This window comes from Bos taurus, chromosome 2 (genome assembly GCF_002263795.3).
Source record: "Bos taurus isolate L1 Dominette 01449 registration number 42190680 breed Hereford chromosome 2, ARS-UCD2.0, whole genome shotgun sequence".
In the NCBI taxonomy this organism is placed as follows: Eukaryota; Metazoa; Chordata; class Mammalia; order Artiodactyla; family Bovidae; genus Bos; species Bos taurus.
In genome coordinates, this window is record NC_037329.1 from 14,430,548 (window position 1) to 14,457,816 (window position 27,269).

Below are 27,269 nucleotides of genomic sequence, written 5' to 3' on the forward strand. Positions count from 1 at the left end.
AATACTTTCTGTTCAGGATTCTGCCACTTAACATACTTGCTTTTACTTTTTCTTGGCACAGAATCCTTTAGGAAAAGAAAACATTTCTAAAGAAGAGTATTTATTCTGTAGACCTAAATGCTGTCAAAAAGAAGACATTTTAGCTAATCCAGGAAACTTGGCTTGTGGCAATTCACTTTTTCCCAAAAAGAATATTTCACCATTGTAATTATTATCCCTTAAAGTGTGCCTAGAGTTAGACCTTATATATAGCCCAAACTTTTCAATTATGAGTTTATTTCCTCTAGGAACGTTGTTCAGACTTTGACTAACATAATGTTGCCTTGTTAACTGTGGGAATCTAGGAAATTCCCAGAAGTCATGCAAAAAAAAAACAAAAAAGATTTATCGCTGAAGTCTTTGACCTTTCTTCAGTCAGTACAGTCACTCAGTCGTATCCAACTCTTTTTGACCCTATGGACTGCAGCATGCCAGGCTTCCTTGTCCAACACCAACTCCCGGAGCTTACTCAAACTCATGTCCATCAAGTCGGTGATGCCATCCAACCATCTCATCCTCTGTCGTCCCCTTCTCCTCCTGCCCTCAATCTTTCCCCGTATCAGGGTCTTTTCCAGGGAGTCAGCTCTTTGCATCAGGTGGCCAAAGTATTGCAGCTTCAGCTTCAGCATCAATCCTTCCAATAAATATTCAGGACTGATTTCTTTTAAGATTGTTTGGTTTAATCTTGCAGTCCAAGGGACTCAAGAGTTTTCTCCAACACCACAGTTCAAAAGCATCAATTCTTCAGTGCTCAGCTTTCTTTATGGTCCAATTTTCACATCCATACATGACTACTGGAAAAACCATAGCTTTGACTAGATGGACCTTTATTGGCAAAGTAATATCTCTGCTTTTAATATTCTGTCTAGGTTTGTCACAGCTTTTCTTCCAAGGAGAAACATCTTTTAATCTCATGGCTGCAGTCATCTTCTGCAGTGATTTTGTATCCCAAGAAAATAGGCTGTCACTGTTTCCCCATCTATTTGCCATTAGTGATGGGAGTGGATGCCATGAACTTCATTTTTTGAATGTTGAGTTTTAAGCCAGCTTTTTCACTCTTCTATTTCACTTTCATCAAGAGGCTCTTTAGTTCCTCTTCACTTTCTGCCATAAGGGCGGTATCATCTACATATCTGAGTTTGCTGATATTTCTCCCAGCAATCTTGATTCCAGCTTGTGCTTCATCCAGACTGGCATTTTGCATAACCTTTCTTCAGTTCAGTTCAGGTCAGTTCAGTTGCTCAGTCATGTCTGACTCTTTGCAACCCCATGAATCACAGCACACTAGGCCTCCCTGTCCATCACCAACTCCCGGAGTTCACCTAAACTCATGTCCATCGAGTTGGTGATGCCATCCAGCAATCTCATCCTCTATCATCCCCTTCTCCTCCCTCCCCCAATCCCTCCCAGCATCCGAGTCTTTTCCAATGAGTCAACACTTCTCATGAGGTAGCCAAAGTATGGGAGTTTCAGCTTCAGCATCAGTCCTTCCAATGAACACCCAGGACTGATCTCCTTTATAATGGACTAGTTGGGTCTCCTTGCAGTCCAAGGGACTCTCAAGAGTCTTCTCCAACACCACAGTTCAAAAGCATCAATTCTTCAGTGCTCAGCTTTCTTCACAGTCCAACTCTCACATCCATACATGATCACTGGAAAAACCATAGCCTTGACTAGACGGACCTTAGTTGGCAAAGTAATGTCTCTGCTTTTCAATATGCTGTCTAGGTTGGTCATAACTTTCCTTCCAAGGAGTAAGCATCTTTTAATTTCATGGCTGCAATCACCATCTGCAATGATTTTGGAACCCCCAAAAATAAAGTCTGACACTGTTTCCACTGTTTCCCCATCTATTTCCCATGAAATGATGAGACCAGATGCCATGATCTTCGTTTTCTGAATGTTGAGCTTTAAGCCAACTTTTTCACTCTCCTCTTTCACTTTCATCAAGAGGCTTTTTAGTTCCTCTTCACTTTCTGCCATAAGGGTGGTGTCATCTGCATATCTGAGGTTATTGATATTTCTCCAAGCAATCTTGATTCCAGCTTGTGCTTCTTCCAGCCCAGCATTTCTCATGATGTACTCGGCATATAAGTTAAATAAGCAGGGTGACAACATGCAGCCTTGATGTACTCCTTTTCCTATTTGGAACCAGTCTATTGTTCCATGTCCAGTTCTAACTGTTGCTTCCTGACCTGCATATAGGTTTCTCAAGAGGCAGATATATTTAATTTCTCTGAAGAAATTATGAAAAGTGTAGGGGAAAAGAAAAATGATCCAATAAATATCTTCAGGTGAGGTTTAATACATAAGCCATCTAGGGAAAATGGTGAAAACCTTCAAGAATCTGATGCTCAAACTTTATTTCCATATCATCTTCAAAACCCAACCTAGGCTCAGTTTGTAGCAAGATAACTTATAGTGAGTGACCTTTGAAGAGTTGGACTACTTGTGATTTGTATCAGGAAACTTTTGTGAAAGTTGAAGACAGAAATTCAGCACAATAACCCACACAATAAAAATATCTCATTACTCTGGACATGGAATTCTTTAAGAAGTGTTCTGTGTCCCCGTATCTCCCTTCTATCTGGACTAAGCATGTATACAGCTGCTGGTTACAGAAAACCCAGTCATCCTTAAGAAATAGAAATCTCATCAAATAAAAAGTTCAACAAAAATAAGGTAATAGTTTTGGTGTTTTCTTCAATGTAGAGATAAGAGAGTATCTATAAACTCCAGGTGATAGTGAAGGACAGGGAAGCCTGGTGTGTTGTAGTCCATGGGATGGCAGAGTCGGACACAACTTAGTGACTGAACAACAGCAGCAACAATTTAAAATAAGTTCACCTCCATCTTGAAACCTCCCTAGTGGCTCAGACACTAAAGACTCTGCCTGCAATGCAGAAGACCTGGGTTCAATCCCTGGGTCCAGAGGATCCCCTGGAGAACGGAATGGAAACCCATTCCAATATCCTAGATTGGGAAATTCCATGGACAGAAGAAACTAACTGGCTACAGTCAACGTGATCTCAAGGAGTTGGACACATCTAAGCAGCTAACACACATCCATCATGAAAGTAATTCTGTTATATTAGCCATTGTGGTTTAGAGATCCCACTGCTCCCACAATCCTGGCTAAATGTCATAGATCAGTAAAGTGCTCTGTGACTAAATGCTTAAAGTGCTTTTATTTTAAAGCATGGATCTACAAATTATAAATGGACTGCATGCAATAGGAACAAATTGCATACATGACCAGGAGAAGCGATTTATTCCACTACTAATTTCAACTATTAAGTAGACAAGGTACTCTACATACTTTTCTTCAAAATAGCCCCTCATCAGAGCCAGCCTAAGTTAGGAGGAACATGTACGTAGGAGAGAAAAAGTAGCATGGAAGGCATTTTGTGAGAACATTAGTCTTTCTCATTCCAGACTAGATAGCTGGATTCCCAAGACTGGTTTCTACTTTGGGTGACTCTTAGACCTTAATCAATGTAGTTATCAACTAAGCCCTCTAAGATTTGATGATTAAAACTAAACAAGACAGAAAAAAACAATTGTTTGGGTGTATGTTTGTCAAAAAATATGAATAAAATATCATCAGGTATATCTAAAGCCTCCTTGAATTTTGGAGAAGGCTCCCAAATATTTTCTGAATCTTTTTTTCTGTAGTAAATACCTACTTGCTGAAAATTATGTGTTCAGCTTGATGAAGATTGTAAGCGGTTTTTGTCTCCAAGGCGAAAATGACAAACAAAATCAATTCATAACTCTTTCTTTTCTTGTCTTCTATAGATGGAAAATCATACCAAAAAAGTGCTCTTTCCACTGAAGAATTTGATCATAAACACTAAAAAATTAATAATTTGTGATGTTTGCAGTCTTAGAAACAATTCATTGTCCTTGCTATGTACAAATATGCATGGGAAATAGTATATGCAGTTTGCGATCCCTAAGGTCTGTAGTTGATGGTGTTGCAGGATGAAGTCAGAAATCATTGAGACAGAAATGATGGTGGAGTTTTCACATTTACGTCTTTTGACTTTTTCAGTGTACTTACCTCAGTCATATATTTATGCTAGACTTTTTTTAATTTAAATTTATTTATTTTAATTGAGGCTAATTACTTTACAATATTGCATTGGTTTTGCCATACATCAACATGAATCCACCTTGGGTGTACACGTGTTCCCCATCCTGAACCCCCCTCCCACCTCCCTCCCCGTACCATCCCTCTGGGTCATCCCAGTGCACCAGCCCCAAGCATCCTGTAACCTGCATCAAACCTGGACTGGCGATTCCTTTCTTATATGATATTATACATGTTTCAATGCCATTCTCCCAAGCCACCCCCCACTCCCTCTCCCACAGAGTCCAAAAGACTGTTCTATACATCTGTGTCTCTTTTGTTGTCTCGCATACAGGGTTATCATTACCATCTTTTAAAATTCCATATATATGCATTAGTATACTGTATTGCTGTTTTTCTTTCTGGCTTACTTCACTCTGTATAATAGGCTCCAGTTTCATCCACCTCGTTAGAACTGATTCAAATGCATTCTTTTTAATGGCTGAGTAATACTCCATTGTGCATATGTACCACAGCTTTCTTATCCATTCGTCTGCTGTTGGGCATCTAGGTTGCTTCTATGTCCTGGCCATTATAAACAGTGCTGCAATGAACAGTGGGGTACACGTATCTCTTTCAATTCTGGTTTCCTCGGTGTGTATGCCCAGCAGTGGGATTGCTGGGATAAGGCAGTTCTATTTCCAGTTTTTTAAGGAATCTCCACACTTTTCTCCATGGTGGCTGTACTAGTTTGCATTCCCACCAACAGTGTAAGAGGCTTCCCTTTTCTCCACACTCTCTCCAGCATTTATTCTTGTAGACTTTTGGATAGCAGCCATTCTGACTGGCATGAAATGGTACCTCATAGTGGTTTTGATTTGCATTTCTCTGATAATGAGTGATGCTGAGCATCTTTTCATGTATTTGTTAGCCATCTGTATGTCTTCTTTGGAGAAATGTCTGTTTAGTTCTTTGGCCCATTTTTTGATTGGGTCATTTATTTCTCTATGAAACTCCTAGAGGAGAACATAGGCAAAACACTCTCCAACATAAATTACAGCAGGATCCTCTATGACCCACCTCCCAGAATATTGGAAATAAAAGCAAATTTAAACAAATTGGACCTAATTAAAATTAAAAGCTTTTGCACAACAAAGGAAACTATAAGCAAGGTGAAAAGACAGTTTTCAGAATGGGAGAAAATAATAGCAAATGAAACAACTAACAACTAATCTCAAAAATATACAAGCAACTCCTGTAGCTCAATTCCAGAAAAATAAATGACCCAATAAAAAAATATGCTAGATTTTAAATAGAATAACTTCTCATTACTCCTGGAGAAAAGGAATCTCTATTATTTCTTCTCCATGGTATGAGAACATGGCAACAGAATATTTGGGTTCTTCTTGCACCCTTCACTTTGAAATACCCCTGAGTATAGGCCTTGTGTGGGTCTTGGGATCTGAGTCTTAGCCTGTATGTCCTGCAGTTGTTACTATAGGAAGTAATAGTAAAAGGAAGGTTTTGTTTTGTAGGGAGTGCTGCTCACCTTACTATCAAACTACTCATTCTTCTCTGAAGAACTGAATCTTGAATCTTAGTAGTTTATCATAACAGGAAGATTAAAAATGGCATGTTTTTTCAACTTCAGTCTTTGCATTGTATTTCTCCAGGCAACACAGAATGCTATTGCTCTTTCAGATACAACAGAAACCTGCCCCTTTGGGTCAGAGAGTTACCACTGTGTGACTGTATTATTTAATATGTGATTCTGAGGTTGAAGGCTTAGTTTGATCCTTAGATGGTATGTGATTTTGGGCAATAGAAATTTTGGGGGAAGATTAAAGGGTAAAATATAAGGATTTTTTTTATATGCCGAAAATATTGGGCATAGTGCTTGGTTGCTGCTGCTGCTGCTAAGTCGCTTCAGTCGTGTCCAACTCTGTGTGATCATAGACAGCAGCCCACCAGGCTTCCCCGTCCCTGGGATTCTCCAGGCAAGAACACTGGAGTGGGTTGCTTGGTACATGGTAACTATTTTTTGAATATTAACTACTGTTTTTGCTGTTGCTGGTAATACTATTATTAATAGCAATAAACTTTGCAATTGTTACTTATTAACCTATATTCTAAGAGATCACTTATGATTTAATAAATCAATATGTAACACCACATTCATGTTAAAAATACATGTAGACAGACTTTAATAAGGATTTGAAATTTAAAGTTCTTTATGTATTAATATCATATACTTTTTAAAGGTTTAGTATAAAGACCTAGTGGAGAAGTAAATGGCAGCCCAGTCCAGTACTCTTGCCTGGATAATTCCATGGACCAAAGAGCCTGGCAGGCTGCAGTCCATGGGGTCGCAAACAGTCGGACAAGACTGAGCAACTAATGCACACACTCACGTAAAGACCTGGAGTTTAAAATCTGATCATATCTTCCTCATGTTCGTGTTTGGGCCCTTTTAAAATACCAAAGCTCAGAACCTTATGGAATATTGTAGGCCAGAGATTGTGGATAAGTGGGAAGATTATATAATGTGCTTGCTGCATTGGTTTTTCTAACATTATTAAAATTGAATAATTTAAGAAATAAATTTCTGATTATAGTAGCATGATGTTATAAAATCTCACACTGAAAGTAAAAACTTAAGCCAGTTTTTGTTTAACTTTCAAATTAAGTAGAATTGATGACAAAGCAGGAAAATAAAGAATTGATCTTTTAATAGTTCCCTAGAGCCAGGAAACATGGATACTCTATTCTGCATATATAGGGAGTGAGAATTAATGACTTATGCTTAGAACAATAACCCTCAGGGTTTTTAGCAGGGTTATCTATTATTAAAACAAGTTCAATTATGTTCAGTATTCTCCATTTAGGCACAAAAGTAGATTTGCATGAAACATTTTTACTGAAGGCAGTTGAGATCTCTTTTTTTCTTAATCCAGGTTCAAATAGAAAACCCAATTAACTAGAATACTAAAAGCAAAGCCAAAATGTTTTAATCAATTTACAATTTTTCCCAACTTTTAACTTTTGAAACTAGTTTAGATGAATACCCCAAATTAGTATTCTTTATGTGTTTTTTCTCTCTTCATCTGTAAAAAATAAAGAAAATGTGAATTTTGGGCACACTTCTCAGATTCAGTTGTCAACCTATATTTTCCCTGATTGAGAAAGTAGAGAAGGCCCATATTGCCTTTCACATTAAATTGGTTCTAAGAGCCAAATCTTAAAATACCCACAACTGGTTCACATCACTCTTTATAGCAAAGTATGATTTGAGAGATTTTCGTTTCACTACCCTGAATCTTCTTTCTCCATCTTTCCTACCTTCGAAGATAATAAATGCCCTTACATTTTCACCATCTCTCTGCTACCAGAGCCTGTTTTCTAATAATAGAGCTACCATGTGCATGCGTGCTTAGTACAGTCATGTCTGACTCTTTGTGACTCAATGGATTTTATCCCACCACAGGCTCCTCTGTCCAAGGGATTCTCCAGGCAGGACTATTGGGGTGGGTTGCCATGCCCTCCTCCAGGGGATCTCCCCAACCCAGGGATCAGACCCAGGGATCAAACCCACGTCTCTGGCATTGCAGGCAGATTATTTACCACTGAACCACTGGGGAAACATCTACCATATGAACCAGCACTCCCACCACTGGGCATATACCCTGCTGCTGCTGCTGCTGCTGCTAAGTTGCTTCAGTTGTGTCTGATTCTGTGTGACCTCATAGACCGCAGCCCACCAGGTTCTGCCGTCCCTGGGATTCTCCAGGCAAGAACACTGGAGTGGGTTGCCAAAACCATAATTCAAAAAGACACACACATCCCAATGTTCATTGCAGCACTATTTATAATAACTAGGACATGGAAGCAATTTAGATGTCCATCCATAGATGAATGGATAAAGAAGATGTGGTACATATATACCATGGAATATTAGCCATAAAAAGGAATGAAATTGGGTTATGTGGATGAACCTAGAGTCTGTAATACAGAGTAGAAATATGTCAGAAAAAGAAAAACAAAATATCATATATTAATGAGATAATTGAAATGCATCATTGATGCAATGGACATGAGTTTGAACAGACTCTAGGAGATAGTGAAGGACAGGGAAGCCTGGCATGCTGCAGTCCACGGAATTGCAAAGAGTTGGACATGACTTGGAGAAGGCAACGGCAACCCACTCCAGTACTCTTTCCTGGAAAATCCCATGGACGGAGGAGCCTGGTAGGCTGCAGTCCATGGGGTCGCTAAGAGTCGGGCACGACTGAGCGATTTCACTTTCACTTTTCACTTTCATGCATTGGAGAAGGAAATGGCAACCCACTCCAGTATTCTTGCATGGAGAATCCCAGGGACAGAGGAGCCTGGTGGGCTGCCATCTATGGGGTCGCACAGAGTCGGACACAACTGAAGCGACTTAGCAGCAGCAGCAGCAGGACATGACTTAGTGACTGAATAACAAAAACACATATATATGGAATCTAGAAAAATGGTACTGATTAACCTTTTGCAGGGTAGAAATAGCGACCCAGACATAGAGAACTGACTTGACACAGGGAGGGAAGAAGAGGGTGAAACAAATTGAGAGAGTTGCACTGACATTTATATTAATACACTACTATGTGTAAAGGGCTTCCCAGATGGAGGTAGTGGTAAAGAATCCACCTGCCAATGCAGGAGATGCAAGACACGCAGGTTCGACCCCTGGGTCCAGAAGATTCCCTGGAGTAGGAAGTGGCAACCCACTTCAGGATTCTTGCCTGGAAGATTCCGTGGACAGAGGAACCTGACAGAATACAGTCCATGGGGCTTCAAAGAGTCGGGCACAACTGAACAACTAGCACCATGTATAAAACAGATATCTAGTGGGAAGCTGCTGTGTAATACAGAGAGGTCAACTTGGTAATCCGTGATGACCTAGATGGGTGGGATGGTGGGGGTGGCTCAAGAGGAAAGTGTATGGAAGATGACGATGGACAGGGAAGCCTGGCACTGCAGTCGGTGGGGTAGCAAAGAGTTGGACACGACTTAGCTACTAAAACAATAGGTTATTCACATTGTTGTACAGCAGAAACTAACACAACATTGTAAAGCAATTATGCTTTAATAAATAAATTTTTAAAAATGATCTGTGATGCAATCAGACAAATCCCATCTGGGAATAAGTATTTCAATAGATATTAGAGCATTCTCCTAAAAGAATGGTGCTGAAGGAGAAATTACTACTTTAGTTATATTGGGTAGGAACACCAAGTCAAGTTTTCTCAACTGGGCTTCACTTCTTCCTTGGCACATCTCTTTCTTTCCAGTCTCCTGCCTTTTTTCATGTTTGGCTTGTGCATCTCACCTCCCTACTCCCCTTGTTAGGAGAATATTCCTACCCTCATGCCACCAAAACACATGTATCCTTTAGACCCAATTTTAGACTGAATGCTTTTAAGGAGCCAGTTCATTACTTCTCTACATTGTTTTAACTCTAGCTTCAGTGGAACTTTCAGATTTCTGGCTGTTTGATGTGGTGCTGGGCTCTCTAAGTTGAATGAAATGTTATTGAAAGGCAGTCGATTATAGAAAGAAATCTTTACTTTCCACAGATCACGTCTAATCAGCTCTGTGTAGAACTCACCGCATCTTTAGGTGCCTAATACATGTGTACAGGGATTGATTCTGGCATTTGCCAGTGTGAGTCAGTGTGTTTTGTATTGCTTTAGTAAACCAAAAAATAATTAGCCATTTCTTGATTTGTGTCTTATGTAACACCTTATGAAATAAGGCGTTACTTCCTCTAACTTTACAGGGTTGTAACTAGCACATTTGGAAATGGGTGGAATTTTTCTTCAGCAGCCTCACCTTTTTTTTTTATTCTCATCTCTCTTGGTGTTTAGCATTCACTCCTTCCTTTGTTTACTATTACCTTCATGCATGAAGCAAAATTTATCCTTAGGCAGAAAATACACAACTATTTACTCTCAAGAGGCATTTAAATGAAGAGTAGTTTCTCTTGGTGTGAAGATTCCTTATTCCCTATCTATAAAGCAAATTGTATCATACAGATGCTGAAACACGGATTAGAATCAGAAACACTGATTTATCTCACATTACATTTCTCCAGTGAATGTAGCTTTCAAATCCCAGATCATGTATTCTTTCTAGTAATTGGCAACATAAGCTATATAAATGGACCAAAAATAGAACTGAATCAGCCTAGACAGATCTACCTGCATAAGCAAACACTGCTATATGAGCAAAAGTAGTATTTTTCCTTTTTAAAAAAATTATGTATTTGGTTGTGTCAGGAGTTAGTTGTAGCAAGTAGGATGTTGTGTGATGTGTTATGTTGTGTTACAAGTAGGATGTTGTGTGATGTGTTATGTTGTGTTACAAGTAGGATGTTGTGTGATGTGTTATGTTGTGTTACAAGTAGGATGTTGTGTGATGTGTTATGTTGTGTTACAAGTAGGATGTTGTGTGATGTGTTATGTTGTGTTACAAGTAGGATGTTGTGTGATGTGTTGTGTTGTGTTACATGGCGTCTTTCACTGGGGACACAGACTTGCTAGTTGTAGTGCTTGGGCTTAGTTGCTCTGAAGCATGTGAGATCCTAGCTCCCTGATCAGGGCTTGAACCCACATCCCTTGCATTGCAAGGCAGGTTCTTAACCAAGTGAACCACCGGGAAGCCCCAAGGTAGTATTTTTCTTATGAAGAAATGAGAATGCAGTATAACGCAGAGCTAGTGTTTCTGTTGAAAAGATTACACAAACTGATTTCTGGCCACATATTTTTTAAGCACTATTTGTTGTTGTTGCTAAATATGGAAAATTAACTGGAGTATTTTTAAGGGATAATAGGGGGACTGTCTACCAAACCCTTCTAGGCCGTGGTGCCTTGCAGTAGTCAGTTATCACTTCCCAGTGTGTTTTTCTCACTTCTAAGATGGAAATTATGCTGATAGTTTTACTATTGTATGTAGGGATTGTTGAATCAGACAAGAGAGAAATATGTGAAGGCAATATTGATATAAACCATTAAATTAAAATCAATTATTGTGTTTTTTGTATCTACAGAAGGAATTATCTTTTGTTAGTTATGAACTCTACATATTAGGAAAACACAAGAAGCACATGGAATCTGTTATCTCTTTGGGTATTATTATTTAGGACAAAACTAATCTTTGAAAAGAGAGTAGGTTTAAAGTCTGTGTGTAAAAACGTATTAGTGACTAAGAATAAACGACAGATGCGGCAGGAATGGTGAGGGTGGTACGCTAATGATTGTAGTTTGGGAAATGGTGAAGCTAGAGGGCAAGATTCTGGTTTGACTTGGTCAGAGAGATTCAGCCAGTAGGTAGCCTTGACACCTGAGGCAGATGACTCAACCTACATCTCTTCTATAGTTTACCATGAAGATTCAGGGAATTAAGATGAGTGAAGCACTTAAAATAGTGCCCACCACCTAGCAGTTGTTCACAAAGTGTTGTTATTGTTCTATTTTCAACTGTATAATAATTTATCCCAGCAGATTGGTTTTTTTTTAATTTTATTTTATTTTTAAACTTTACATAATTGTATTAGTTTTGCCAAATATCAAAATGAATCTGCCACAGGTATACATGTGTTCCCCATCCTGAACCCTCCTCCCTCCTCCCTCCCCATACCATCCCTCTGGGTCGTCCTAGTGAACTAGCCCCAAGCATCCAGTATCGTGCATCGAACCTGGACTGGCAACTCATTTCTTACATGATATTTTACATGTTTCAATGTCATTCTCCCAAATCTTCCCACCCTCTCCCTCTCCCACAGAGTCCATAAGACTGTTCTATACATCAGTGTCTCTTTTGCTGTCTCGTACACCGGGTTATTGTTACCATCTTTCTAAATTCCATATATATGCGTTAGTATACTGTATTGATGTTTTTCCTTCTGGCTTACTTCACTCTGTATAATAGGCTCCAGTTTCATCCACCTCATTAGAACTGATTCAAATGTATTCTTTTTAATGGCTGAGTAATACTCCATTGTGTATATGTACCATGGCTTTCTTATCCATTCATCTGCTGATGGACATCTAGGTTGCTTCCATGTCCTGGCTATTATAAACAGTGCTGCGATGAACATTGGGGTACACGTGTCTCTTTCCCTTCTGGTTTCCTCAGTGTGTATGCCCAGCAGTGGGATTGCTGGATCATAAGGCAGGTCTATTTCCAGTTTTTTCAGGAATCTCCACACTGTTCTCCATAGTGGCTGTACTAGTTTGCATTCCCACCAACAGTGTAAGAGGGTTCCCTTTTCTCCACACCCTCTCCAGCATTTATTATTTGTAGACTTTTGGATCGCAGCCATTCTGACTGGTGTGAAATGGTACCTCATAGTGGTTTTGATTTGCATTTCTCTGATAATGAGTGATGTTGAGCATCTTTTCATGTGTTTGTTAGCCATCTGTATGTCTTCTTTGGAGAAATGTCTATTTAGTTCTTTGGCCCATTTTTTGATTGGGTCATTTATTTTTCTGGAGTTGAGCTGTAGGAGTTGCTTGTATATTTTTGAGATTAATTGTCAGTTGCTTCATTTGCTATTATTTTCTCCCATTCTGAAGGCTGTCATTTCACCTTGCTAATAGTTTCCTTTGATGTGCAGAAGCTTTTAAGGTTAATTAGGTCCCATTTGTTTATTTTTGATTTTATTTCCAATATTCTGGGAGGTGGGTCATAGAGGATCCTGCTGTGATGTATGTCAGAGAGTGTTTTGCCTATGTTCTCCTCTAGGAGTTTTATAGTTTCTGGTCTTACATTTAGATCTTTAATCCATTTTGAGTTTATTTTTGTGTATGGTGTTAGAAAGTGGTCTAGTTTCATTCTTTTACAAGTGGTTGACCAGTTTTCCCAGCACCACTTGTTAAAGAGATTGCCTTTAATGCATTGTATATTCTTGCCTCCTTTGTCAAAGATAAGGTGTCCATATGTGCATGGATTTATCTCTGGGCTTTCTATTTTATTCCATTGATCTATATTTCTGTCTTTGTGCCAGTACCATACTGTCTTGATAACTGTGGCTTTGTAGTAGAGCCTGAAGTCAGGTAGGTTGATTCCTCCAGTTCCATTCTTCTTTCTCAAGATCGCTTTGGCTATTCGAGGTTTTTTGTATTTCCATACAAATTGTGAAATTATTTGTTCTAGCTCTGTGAAGAATACTGTTGGTAGCTTGATAGGGATTGCATTGAATCTATAAATTGCTTTGGGTAGTATACTCATTTGCACTATATTGATTCTTCCAATCCATGAACATGGTATATTTCTCCATCTATTAGTGTCCTCTTTGATTTCTTTCACCAGTGTTTTATAGTTTTCTATATATAGGTCTTTAGTTTCTTTAGGTAGATATATTCCTAAGTATTTTATTCTTTCCGTTGCAATGGTGAATGGAATTGTTTCCTTAATTTCTCTCTCTGTTTTCTCATTATTAGTGTATAGGAATGCAAGGGATTTATGTGTGTTGATTTTATATCCTGCAACTTTACTATAGTCATTGATTATTTCTAGTAATTTTCTGGTGGAATCTTTAGGGTTTTCTATGTAGAGGATCATGTCATCTGCAAATAGCGAGAGTTTTACTTCTTCTTTTCCAATTTGGATTCCTTTTATTTCTTTTTCTGCTCTGATTGCTGTGGCCAAAACTTCCAAAACTATGTTGAATAGTAATGGTGAAAGTGGGCACCCTTGTCTTGTTCCTGACTTTAGAGGAAATGCTTTCAATTTTTCACCATTGAGGATAATGTTTGCTGTGGGTTTGTCATATATAGCTTTTATTATGTTGAGGTATGCTCCTTCTATTCCTGCTTTCTGGAGAGTTTTTATCATAAATGGATGTTGAATTTTGTCAAAGGCTTTCTCTGCATCTATTGAGATAATCATATGGTTTTTATTTTTCAATTTGTTAATGTGGTGTATTACATTGATTGATTTGCGGATATTGAAGAATCCTTGCATCCCTGGGATAAAGCCCACTTGATCATGGTGTATGATCTTTTTAATGTGTTGTTGGATTCTGATTGCTAGAATTTTGTTAAGGATTTTTGCGTCTATGTTCATCAATGATATTGGCCTGTAGCTTTCTTTTTTTGTGGGATCTTTGTCAGGTTTTGGTATTAGGGTGATGGTGGCCTCATAGAATGAGTTTGGAAGTTTACCTTCCTCTGCAATTTTTTGGAAGAGTTTGAGCAGGATAGGTGTTAGCTCTTCTCTAAATTTTTGGTAGAATTCAGCTGTGAAGCCGTCTGGACCGGGGCTTTTGTTTGCTGGAAGATTTTTGATTACAGTTTCAATTTCTGTGCTTGTGATGGGTCTGTTAAGATTTTCTATTTCTTCCTGGTCGAGTTTTGGAAAGTTGTACTTTTCTAAGAATTTGTCTATTTCTTCCACGTTGTCCATTTTATTGGCATATAATTGTTGATAGTAGTCTCTTATGATCCTTTGTATTTCTGTGTTGTCTGTTGTGATCTCTCCATTTTCGTTTCTAATTTTGTTGATTTGATTTTTTTCCCTTTGTTTCTTGATGAGTCTGGCTAATGGTTTGTCAATTTTATTTATCCTTTCAAAGAACCAGCTTTTGGTTTTGTTGATTTTTGCTATGGTCTCTTTTGTTTCTTTTGCATTTATTTCTGCTCTAATTTTTAAGATTTCTTTCCTTCTACTAACCCTGGGGTTCTTCATTTCTTCCTTTTCTAGTTGCTTTAGGTGTAGAGTTAGGTTATTTATTTGACTTTTTTCTTGTTTCTTGAGGTGTGCCTGTATTGCTATGAACTTTCCCCTTGGGATTGCTTTTACCGTGTCCCACAGGTTTTGGGTTGTTGTGTTTTCATTTTCATTCGTTTTTATGCAAATTTTGATTTCTTTTTTGATTTCTTCTGTGATTTGTTGGTTATTCAGCAGCGTGTTGTTCAGCCTCCATATGTTGGAATTTTTAATAGTTTTTCTCCTGTAATTGAGATCTAATCTTACTGCATTGTGGTCAGAAAAAATGCTTGGAATGATTTCTATTTTTTTGAATTTACCAAGGCTAGCTTTATGGCCCAGGATGTGATCTATCCTGGAGAAGGTTCCATGTGCTCTTGAGAAAAAGGTGAAATTCATTGTTTTGGGATGCAGATTGTTTTTTAAATAAGAGTTCAACAAGACCATAACTGGACAGCTGGAGTCTCTCAGACCCAGCTGATCATGTGCCTTGCCTTATTCCTTGCAAGTATTGTTTTTATTATCTATGAGGCTAATGTATTATATTAGAGTTACTAATATAATAGTGAGCTCAGATTGCAGGCTGAGTTTAGATTAGCTAAATTTAGAGGATTTCTGTTTATTTGGGTAGGTCTGTCCCTCCTATGAGCACTATCCTCTCCCTACACCCCATCAATTTTAGACTGTTTATAAAGCAAAAACCATATTTCCATCCTTTTACAAATTACTTTCTTCAAATTTCAACATTTAGATGACACCTAAAAGCTCTCTGAGATGAACAGAATTATGTTTCCTTACTTGCGCTACCTTTTTCCTGGCTATCAAAAGAGCTTCTATGCACTTGTTTTGAGCAAACCCATTGCATTCACTCCTAAGGTGTAGCTTTCTATGTATGTTAACTTGCAAATCTCTTTACTAAAATGAAGTTCCAAGATCACTTTATGGGTTTTGTTGAAATAATAGTAACTTGAAAGTAAATAATTTTGACTTCAGTTTATCTATTAATATTTGTGGTCTGCACTGAAGGAAATCACTTGATTTCTGGGACTGATTCTTACCCATGAAATGAAGTTAGACTAGGTCAAAGATTTTAACCCAGGTGATATAGATGGAGTCTATACATTTGGAGAGTGATTTTTTTTACTAACCTGTAACTAAAATTTAGGATTTTCTTCATTTGTAAGCAACAATACACAGAGTAACATTTGTGATATTTGTGTTTGTCACCAATGTACTTAGTCACTTAGTCATATCCGATTCTTTTCAATCCCATGGACTGTCCCAGGCTCCTCTGTCCTTGGGATTTTTCATGCAAGTAAACTGGAGTAGGTTAACAGTTCCTTCTCCAGGGGATCTTCCTGACCCAGGGATCAAACCCAGGTCTCCTGTATTGCAGGAAGATTCTTTACCTTCTGAGCCACTGGTGAAGCCCGTCACCAAGAGAATCATCAATATTTTCATAACATTTAAATTCATGAAGAAGCCTTATATATCCTTTGATCTTATTATTTCAGAATTATATAGATGATAGACCTGCAGCAAGACCTTGTTATTTAATGAATTAATGAAGAAACACATGTTACTGTATCATATCTTAAGGATTACTTGAAGATGTTGATAATTATATTTAATATAAATGAAATTCTTTGTATTTCATTTATTTATGAATTTTATTTTAAGGAAATAATAGGTTTCACCAAACTAAAAGAGGGGACGATTCAAACTGTGTGGGACCTTGCATTATAAGGATGTTTCTTAGAAGGTCTTTTATACAGACCACTCTTTGGTCATGAAGATGATCTAAAATGTGATGGATTTATCTAAAATCGATGAATGCGATGAATTGAAAAATGCAAATAATTTCTTCTTTTCTGACAGAATGCTATCTCATATCTCAGAATGATATGGCTTTCTCTTTTTATGAAAGCCTAAGAGTCACTTTCAAGGAGTATTATCCAAGTTAGTTGTAAAGCCTTCTATAACTAAAGATTTATTAACTAAAAGTAATATGATTTGAATATGCTGAAGACCTGAATTCAGTATTTTCCTAAGCATTCTGGCTGACATTCAATTGACTGGTAATGTTATGTATGTGCCCCTGGAAACATCTGGAAATTTTACAGTTTAAAGGAACACATTTTTTCCCCCCAGGGCTACAAAAGTCTTGTCTTGGGTTGGTCACAGTTTTAAATTGCTACTTTCCTAATTGTGTGTATGGAATTACTCTTGGGTGTAGTCTATGTAACATTTTTGTAATGCTGTGTTTTTAACCATTTGTTATTTTACTCCTCTTCCATTTTTTTTTTTTTTTTTTACTGGTGAGCTCTTTATCCACTAGAAATAAGAGCATTTGATTATTGGTAAATCTCAGTGTCTTTTGTCCACTGTAAAAGGTTCTCAAAAATTTTGAGAGGATTACTTAATTACTTATATTTCTTTCTTTTAATTCAATCCATTTTTTCCACTCGGTTCTATTCTATTTTTTATGTTCTATTCTATTTTGTTCTGTTCTAATCTAGTCATAAGTAGCAAGATTTAAATCAATAGTTTAAGACAAGACTAGATGATAAATGTCAGAAACACATTAACTTGGGAAGCAGAAATTTCAAAGAAGATCCAAAAGTCAATTATAAGGTACCTATAACCATCACCCAATTCAAATAATTGAAAAGGTCAGGTTGTTGATGGTTAGAATAGGATTTGTGAGGAAGCGTTCTTTAATGCATTCTCGGCTATTGGGAAAGGTATAGAAATTCTTCCCTCTTCACCTCAAATCAAAGGAAGATAGTTTCAACCTTGGAGAGCTAGAAGTAAAGGGGATATTGGGAATGGAATCTGTATCTTATGTGAGAGATATAAAAGGTTTGAAGGTGACAGATAAGCTGAAGGAGAGGAAGCTATGTAGATTTCAGCCTTTCCTGAACTAATTAATAGGAATAAAGGCCTAAGGAATGTTTAATGTGAACTGAATGTAGCATATCTGTATTTGGAAGCATGATAGGGCCTCAGGAGACAGAATCTGGAGGTGTACTAACACATTTCAAGGGGCTGTGGACATTGTAAAGGAACATGTGTCCATGCCAAGGTTGTGAGAAGTCTCCAGCCATGGTCCTTGGCAAGAGGTCCCTGGAGAGCCCATGAATGTGCTCACAAAGTAGTCAGCTCTATACACCGGCCAGGTCTAGTGAATCCAAAGCCATCCTACAATGGTAGTCTTAGTCTTCCCTCTCTTGCTCCAGCTCAGGGTTCCAAGGTAGTCAGTTGACAGAGGACAAACAACACTGCTTGTTGCTTGCTTAATAAATCCTGCCTGCTTGAGCTTAAAAGAAGAAAGAAAGATAGAAACATCAATCAAGCTCTCCTCCCCCACCCCCCATCACCACAATTTCTAGGCTCTGCAACAAATCCAAGGTTGGGAAGAAGTTTTATCTGTTTTAAGGTTGATGTATATTGTGTGTGACTAGACCTAAGACACTGGCAATTTAATGTGATCACACGATGTTTTTATTATCTAAGAATGATTGGAAAAGTCCTGATACTACCTAAAAGATTGAACCTGGGACAGAAGATAAGTTTCCCCTGCTAAGTATATTTTAAAGAGAGTTAAGGACAAAATACTTTTGCTTTGTGATAATACTCCATAAGTTCTGTATGTTCACTAATTTTATGAACTCAGTAAAAATCTATTGCAGTTGAGACAATGCAGTCTTACAATATATCTTGGAAAAACAATCTCAAAATCAGTTGGTGCAAAGTTTGTCAACATATTTTCAAATTTTAGATGGAAAGAACATTCTGTCATATGTGACTATGACTATTTTCTGAAATATCAAAGTATTTTGAGTAATTGACTCAAAAACTAACTTCTGCTAATTTTTAACTTTCTCACATAATAATTATCTTTTATCTGTACATTTTGCTCTATGTTTCTATTTTTTTTATAGATTCTCTGCAGCCTCTCTAGAAATGTTGGAACATTTTCCATGCTACTTTTTTTTCAAAGTTTATATAGAAGCTGAGTGATCCTAAGATTATAAATTCCATTAGTTTGTTTTGGCAGATGATGTATCTTAAACATTACATTCTCTTATACTCATTTTTTTAAAATTCATAACCACTAAGCAATGTGTGATATAAGACAATGAACATTAGAGGGTTTGCTTGAAAGAATATATTTCAGTTTAAAATATTTGGGAAAAACATGCATAATTTTTATGTTTGATTTAATAGATGCTTGAACGTGTCTCATCTGTTTCATTTCTGTATCCCCAGATTAAATTTCAACTTCATAAACTTGTATAACCACCAGAAGATGACTTGTATACTCTATCAATCCACAGGCTGAAAAGAAAGTATTTGGTATTTTTGAAGAAATGTGCCACAGATCCACTATAAAATCTAGTCTTCAGAGTTTTACTGATTGCTTCAGTTTCCTGACCTAATTAGGTTTTCTCCCCTCAGGTCTATTTTGGTTTTGTTTATTTGCTGTTTGCGTGCTTATTTTTCAGGTGAACCTGATCCCCATAAGAACTCAGATCTAGTAAATGCTGAAGAAAAACATGCTGAAACACATTCATAGGTCTGAAACACCTGAAAGACGTCTTTCATTCTAAGGATGGGAGGTAATTTTATTTTTTAGATGAAAATTTTATTTCTGAATTGGGATGGTTTGGAGAGTATCATTAGAAACAAAGTTATCTTATTTAAATATCTTTTGGATTCTTTTCTTTTAATTCTCTGTTTTCTGAGGCAAACCCTTAACAGGTAAGCTTTAAATATTTATGTCTAAGTTTACCTTTTCAAAGGATTCTTGACTTACTCAGCAATAAAAATTATATTTACTGAGACCTTTTAGTCCTTTAAAAATAATAAGCTATAGCCTATGAGGAGGTTTAATTCTGTTTTCTTCTACTACTTCATACAAGAAATATGAATGTTTTATACCAGTTTCCTTTTCTACTTCATGTAGGAAATATGAGTGCTTACATTGGGTGATAATAACAAAGCAAGTACATATTATAAAACAACATCAGTATTTGCTAAAATCCATGGACATTGCATCAATGATTATCTTTTTAAAAATTCAGCTTCTAGGGCTCACGTTTGATCTACCAGATTACCAGCTCTGGGAATGATGCTAATGTCTGTTTAAAAAGTGTAAAAATGAGTCTTGCTATTGGCTTGATGGTAGAGGCAAGAAAAAATGCTGCAGGTACCATATCAAGTCTTTGAGATGTTATTAGTAGCACCTCAAATGTTGCTTTAAATCGATGAAGTTAAAATGTGATTAGCCATAACTGTTTTGTATATGCTGCATTTAGACTTACTTATGGCAAAGAAGGCATTTTTTTTTTTTTTTTTAGGAAACAAATTCACAAGAAATCATGAAGACATATAAAAGCTACATATGCATAAAAAACTCTGAATTCAGGTCCCCATGGCTGTCACAAATGAATGAACAGAACTCCCAACCCCGCCTTTTTTTAATATAATGAAAGTGCCTTAGCATGGTTGCAGCTGTCACCACTACAGTGTTTTACAGACGGTTTCTACTGAGCATCACAATAAAGAGAATCTTGCATTACAAAAAAAAGAAAAAAATGTGGCTCGCTTTTAAGATGAAGCATTTCCCAGTATTTCTGAGTCAGTTGTAAGATTCTTTAATCGATACTAATAGTTTCACTAATAGCCACTGTCAGTGTCACGCACTGTGATGAAATCTTATACTTAGTCCTTCAACAGTTCCAGAGTTGTGACTGTGCTTAATAGTTTGCATATGAATTCTGGATAGAAATCAAATCACAAACTGCATAGAAATTTTAAAAACCAGCTCCATATTAAATTTTTTTAAGATATTGTCTTGTATTGAAACTCCAATACTTTGGCCACCTGATGCAAAGAGCTGACTCATTTGAAAAGACCTTGATGCTGGGAAAGATTGAGGCAGGAGGAGAAGGGGATGACAGAGGATGAGATGGTTGGATGGCATCACCGACTCAATGGACATGAATTTGGGTAGGCTCCGGGAGTTGGTGATGGACAGGGAGGCCTGGCATACTGCATTTCATGGGGTCGCAAAGAGTCGGACATGACTGAGTGACTGAACTGAGCTGAACTGAACTTGTATTAGTTAACGACAATTTCTCTCCATAACCTCCATCCAAACTTTAGACACACACACACACATACACACAAAAGAGATAGGAAGAGAAATTCCAACTGATATAAAAAGAATATCTATCATTTTCTGATAAATCTCTTATTTTTGTGAGGTCAGTAAAGTCCAACATGAAATTGCCACACAATAATTGATGCCTATATATGACTAAAACATGATCTTCCTTTTCATTTGGATTTTATTTCAGGATAATGAAAACAGCACTAAAATATTCTAAACCCTCAATTTTTCACAAATCTTTTTCTCCTCCTTCAACACACACTCAGAACAGGCCATTTTATGAACTCATATAAGAGACAAACATAAATTTTGAGCTAGTAATTCTAGCCACGTAAATACACTCAAAGTTGCTATCACAGATTTTGGCCAGTGCTTCTGTCATTGCTCTTTCTCCACAATTTGGCCTTCTTCAATCAAACCAGAGAAATTTTAAGGCAAAAGTTGGACATTTTCAAATTTTTATCACTTTGAACCCAGTTATTACACAGGTGACTATGCAATATATGTACAGAACATGAGGCACTTTAAAATTTTACTTTCTCGCTTTCTTTTACACAGAGTGCTGTAACTACAAAACTTTCAAGCTTCTAAGTAAAAGGAAAGCAAAAACAAAATTACAGAAAAATATTTTTGCAGCTCTGAGGCTATTTAGATTGTCCTTGTTGTTTTAAATACATGGGAACCAAGTGAGAAGAGGGGCTGCTCAGAAGTTGTAGTCGAAGTCCTAAGACAACAATGAAGCATCAGAGCCCTGACTCTGTGACCTGATGAACTCTTCGTTGTAACTCTCAAGCTGGGAAACCACAGCGAATCCTGTTCCCGAAAGCAGTGAACCAGCCTGCATCCACCACTGTTATTGCAAAGCACGAAAGCATCACCCACGTGGGGGTCATCACAATGCAAGTCACGCAAGACCTATGACCAAGATGACAAGAACCTCCAGCCCTTGTTGGAGACAGACACTAGAACTGAGAGTGGGATTTGCCTTCTGGGGTGTTAATCCCATCAGGATGTAACAAAATATATTACAGGTCAAGGGATAAGGGACAAGAAGTGTGTGTCTGTGTGTGTGTGTGTGTATGTGCGCGCACTCAAAAATGTCTGTGAAAATGGAAGCCCACACTCTTCTGCACAGAGAGCATTATTTGATGTGATTTATAATTTTACTACAAACAAACGAACTGCAGCCATTGGAGACTGCTTCCTTGTCATGTTTTGCCTGAGCATGTGCAGAGCCTTGCCTTTGTTCCAAATTGAAGAACTACCTTTATTTGTTATTAGCTGCCAAGAAAGGTCAAGCCCAAGTAGGTGTTGTCATTTTCACCGTACAAACTCTTCAATGATTGTTAGACTAAAGGAATTTGTTTTTGTGAAAGGTAGAAATTAGATGGAAAAGATCAAGAGTAGTCATCAATTAAAGAAGAAAGTGAAGGTGGATATGTCCATCCTAATGAGTTTTCTGTTGCACCTGCTTCTTCCCTGGGTTCCACAATGCTAAGCAATATTTTAGAAATGGATGCAATCAGAAGCTTTTAAGTCTAAGTAGTGGGATTTTATAACTCACAACTTAGATATCTTTTCATGTGTAAGCCATATTCTATATGCATATTAGGTATGCATTATTCTAATTTAAGATATATTTGTGCATAGACTGTGTATAAGATGCTTTTAAATGTTCTGTGAATAAGGTCCTTAGCTTTTGTTTCACCTGAAGCATATGTAGAACACAGATAAATAATTGAATTGTATCGTAGATATTATAATGCAATTGATATTTTAAATGCAAGCAGTAAAGATTGATCTATAATGATGTGTTGCAGGGAAAATTTATAGATATGTACAACATGGTGACTTTTTGTCCTTTAACAATGGATTTCTTATTTCTATTTATGGAGAAACTGCAGTTACTGCTTTTAATGTCTTTTTTAAGGTAGCTATTTACAAACTAGAAAATATTCTGCATTTAAAATAGAACCTGACTGTCTGGGAAGTCTAATTACTATTGTTCCTATTTGAGCCAGTTGTCTTTCATTAAAGGTATAGAATCTCTCAACAGAGAAATAAATTGAAACACTGCTTCTGAACTGTCATAGGAAACATGTCCGCTTTGTTCCTATTAATGCTTTAAGATATGTAGACTTTGTAACTAAAACAATAGAAGAGTATAATGAAGTCATTATTTTCTGTATATGGGTTTTAACCTAATTTTCCAGGTTATGTAACTTGTAAAGCACTGTGACAGAACTTCCAGGGATCCGAGAAAACGTGCTCCATCCCTTCAGAAGAGTTGTCATGCTGTTGATGCACTTATTCCTTTTAAACTAATATCCCTGTCTCACTTCCTCTTTCCCTCCTTCCATTTCGTGTCTTTACTTCTCTCTTCTGTATCGTCCTTATTCCCTCTTCTCTGGTAGAGGGAGGATCAGAGAAGGCAATGGCACCCCACTCCAGTACTCTTGCCTGGAAAATCTCATGGATGGAGGAGCCTGGTGGGCTGCAGTCCATGGGGTCGCTAAGAGTCAGACACAACTGAGCAACTTCACTTTCACTTTTCACTTTCACCCATTGGAGCAGGAAACGGCAGCCCACTCCAGTGTTCTTGCCTGGAGAATCCCAGGGACAGAGGAGCCTGGTGGGCTGCTGTCTATGGGGTCGCACAGAGTTGGACACGACTGAAGCGACTTAGCAGCAGCAGCAGCAGCAGCAGAGGGAGGGTAGTGGTGCCCATCCCTTCTTGCCAACATAGTGCTGAATCCATCCTGAAGAGAAGGATGGATAAATTTGACTCCTGAGCCTTAAATGTTTTGCTTAGCATTGTACCTTCAGCTACCCAACATATATCTAACAATTTCATAGGCCTTTTTATTTAAGCAGTATCTCTTTTATTTAATTTTTAACATGACAAGCTACAATTCTTGTGTTTTTATTCTGCTGTAATTTTCCATATTTCCTATTATATATGATTGTTAAATAAATCTTACTGGAGGGAAAATACTGTGAACCATTTGGTGCCTGATGTAATTCGATTTGGTAGGGCATTATAAAGTTGATGAAATCAGGGAAAACCAGAAGTACATCATCCTAAAAATTGATATGAGTTCTATCAGAAAGTGATTTTTACTCTATGAAAGAAATGTTCATTGAACATGGATTATTGCACCTATTATTTGCATGCTTCTGGCTAGATGCATGTGCATATAGGATTCTGGAAAGCTGAATCATTACTCTAGAAATTTCCTATTTTATAGAGGAGCAAATCTATACACATAAATAACTAAAATGCCACATATAAAGTAATCAGATACAAATAAAATGCCCCCTCTGGATATTAAAGGAGGTAAACACTGCCCTTATTTTTAGGGCTTCCAAAAATGGATGGCACATGAGTTGACATTTCAATAACAAATAATAAACAAAAGCTCATATTCACAGCCTATTTTCTATATACAAGCTCCAGGTAAGCACTTAACAAATGTTATCTCTAATCCTCAGTCATCCGGTAAAGTGGGTATAAATATGAGTAAGGAAATAATGTCTCAGAGAAAGAGCCTTGTCTAAGGCCATGTGGGTCTCCAGACTGGAATTTGTTGTAGAGCTCTCTGGCACCAGAGACCTCTTTTTCTTTCCACTGCATCTATATAGGATGTGGCAGAAGCACAGAGGGAAAGACAGTTCTGTGAAGAAGAATAATGTGAATAAGGTAACACTAGAGAAAAAAAAAAAAAAGAAGAAGTAAAGAGTGTCAAGGTGAAGACCTGGAGAGTTTTAATTAACTCAGTGAAAAGGAACTGGCTCAGTATGTGTCACTTCTTAGGCTGTGTCTTCATGATGCTAAAGCATTCTCTATGAAAAAATGTAAAAATTCATCTAATCATCAGATACATGAGGCTTAACTTTCTACTTTAAATATGATTCCATGATAAATTTCTACCTAATATCAAAAAGTTTTTGAAGGTCACATTTTAATTTTGAAAATAATTTAATTTTGTTTAATGTGAATATAAAACACATCTTTCCTTTGGAAGATACATTAAGACTTGCATCCTCTGTTTAATTGCTTTCCTTAAATATCACAAAATTTATCCTGCATTTAGCACAAGCTTTAAACAGTAATGAAAATATATACTTCAGAGTAGAAAAACAAACACCTAATGATACCCCACATTACATCCCTGTCCTTTCTTCAGAGGTAATTCCAAATATTTAAGACACAAATTCTATGTATGGACCAACATGCATATTTAAAGCTCTTTGGGGAACTATTTGTCCTTTAGTAGCATTAATAAATTTTCTAGATTATTTCCTTACTAATTGTGATGGTTGGAGAACTTCCTTTGCCTCTCAGGCTGATAGGTTTTTTCTCTCTAATAATTAAAGAGTTAATTAGTTCTTGTTATAGTCTTACTGCTGCATTATATTATCTCTTACATTATCTCTTTTATCCCCTATAACTGCTCTTTGAGGATGTGTTATCCCCATCTTTGGATGAGGAACCACAACAGAAGAAGGTAAATCATTTGTGTAAGCTCACACAGCTAATAAGTTGAGGACCCTGGATTTGAAGTCTGAGTGTGACTTCCTAAACCAGTAGGCAGACTGTCTCTGGCCAATGTGAGAGGATCAGTCCTATCTTTTCCACCCACATTATCCATTACCTTCCTTTTCTAACCTTTACTCCATCCTACTCTTTATTCTCTCCAGGTATTTGTCCCTAAAAGCTACCACTCTGAGAGGGCAGAATTTCTGCTGACCAACAGCAGGGGCAAGGATGGCTGGGTGACCAATGAAATCATGTATAACAGCAGAAGAGGTGCCTTTGATTTCTCTGGATGGAGGAATTATTTCCCATGCTTAATATGTGACCTTAAATTTTTCCTTTTCAGATAACCGGTGGTATTCCGTCCAGACCTTTGCTACTGAAAGTGTGGTCCCTACTTGGGAACGTCTTAGAGACGAAGGATCTCAGGGCCCATCCAAAACTTTTAAACTCTAATTGGCCTTTTAAGAAGATACCTGGTTGATTTCTATACATATCATTTTTCTATATGTTAATCAAATATTATGGAGATAATTCTAAATACCTACCAAGCATTTAGACGTGCAGTTTTTCCACCGCACTAGACAAGAGCTCCAGAGTTCACACTTTCAACACTGTTCTCCCTCAAAACTAAAGCAAACCAAACCCCTGCAAACTCCTAAACTGGACACAGTTACGATTTCTTCAGTTGTTGAGAAGCTTCTATGACATAGCACTTGGGTTGATTGAAAGTTAAGTTATATTGTTTCTATAAGCATTAATGAAAGGACTGATGATAAAGCTGAAACTCCAGTACTCTGGCCACCTCATGCGAAGAGTTGACTCATTGGGAAAGACTCTGATGCTGGGAGGGATTGGGGGCAGGAGGAGAAGGGGACAACAGAGGATGAGATGGCTGGATGGCATCACTGACTCAATGGACATGAGTTTGGGTGAACTCCGGGAGTTGGTGATGGACAGGGAGGCCTGGTGTGCTGCGATTCATGGGGTCACAAAGAGCTGGACATGACTGAGCAACTGAACTGAACTGAACTGAAGCATTAATGACCCATTTCCTTTTTTCTATCAAGAGAGCATTGCAGGGTTTAGATTTTTACCTTCTCACATGTGTTCCACATTTGGCTTCTCTACTTCCAGCTCTTTTCACTTTTTCTTTTCTGCACACTGTTACTTTATTTTATTTTTTTAGTTGTAGCATGTGGGATTTTTTTTTCTCCTGTATTTTATTTATCTTTTTTTTTTTTTTTTTTTTACTTTACAATATTGTATTGGTTTTGCCATACATCAACATGAATCCGCCATGGGTGTACACATGTTCCCCATCCTGAACCCCCCTCCCACCTCCCTCCGCATAATTACTCAGCCATTAAAAAGAATACATTTGAATCAGTTCTAATAAAGTGGATGAAACTGGAGCCTATTATACAGAGTGAAGTAAGCCAGAAAGTAAAACACCAATACAGTATACTAATGCACACTGTTATATTGATTTTTGTATCTTATGTATGTACGTACGTGAAGTTGCTTATTTGTATCCGACTCTTTGCAACCCCATGGACTGTAGCCTAGCAGGCTCCTCAGTCCATGGAATTTTTCCAGGCAACAGTACTGGAGTGGGTTGCCATTTCTTTCTCCAGCAGATCTTCCCAACCCAGGGACTGAACCTGGGTCTCCCGCTTTAAAGGCAGACACTT

At 37.5% G+C, this 27,269-nt stretch overlaps 1 protein-coding gene across 4 annotated transcripts in view; it reads left to right on the forward strand.

Moving 5' to 3' along the window:
• The window catches only part of PDE1A (phosphodiesterase 1A), a 400,450-nt gene extending 377,324 nt beyond the window's left edge, over positions 1-23,126 (forward strand). Inside the window, exons 15-16 of one of the 4 annotated variants that reach the window (XM_005202257.5) lie at positions 19,369-19,482; positions 21,597-23,122. In XM_005202257.5, the coding sequence (XP_005202314.3) occupies positions 19,369-19,439 (71 nt within the window). In that variant the 3' untranslated portion in view covers positions 19,440-19,482; positions 21,597-23,122. Of the gene's footprint in view, positions 1-19,368; positions 19,483-20,223 lie in introns of all 4 variants that reach the window. The other 3 variants (XM_010801843.4, XM_024998854.2, NM_174414.3) reach the window with 3 other exon arrangements.
• Positions 23,127-27,269: the final 4,143 nt, after the last annotated feature.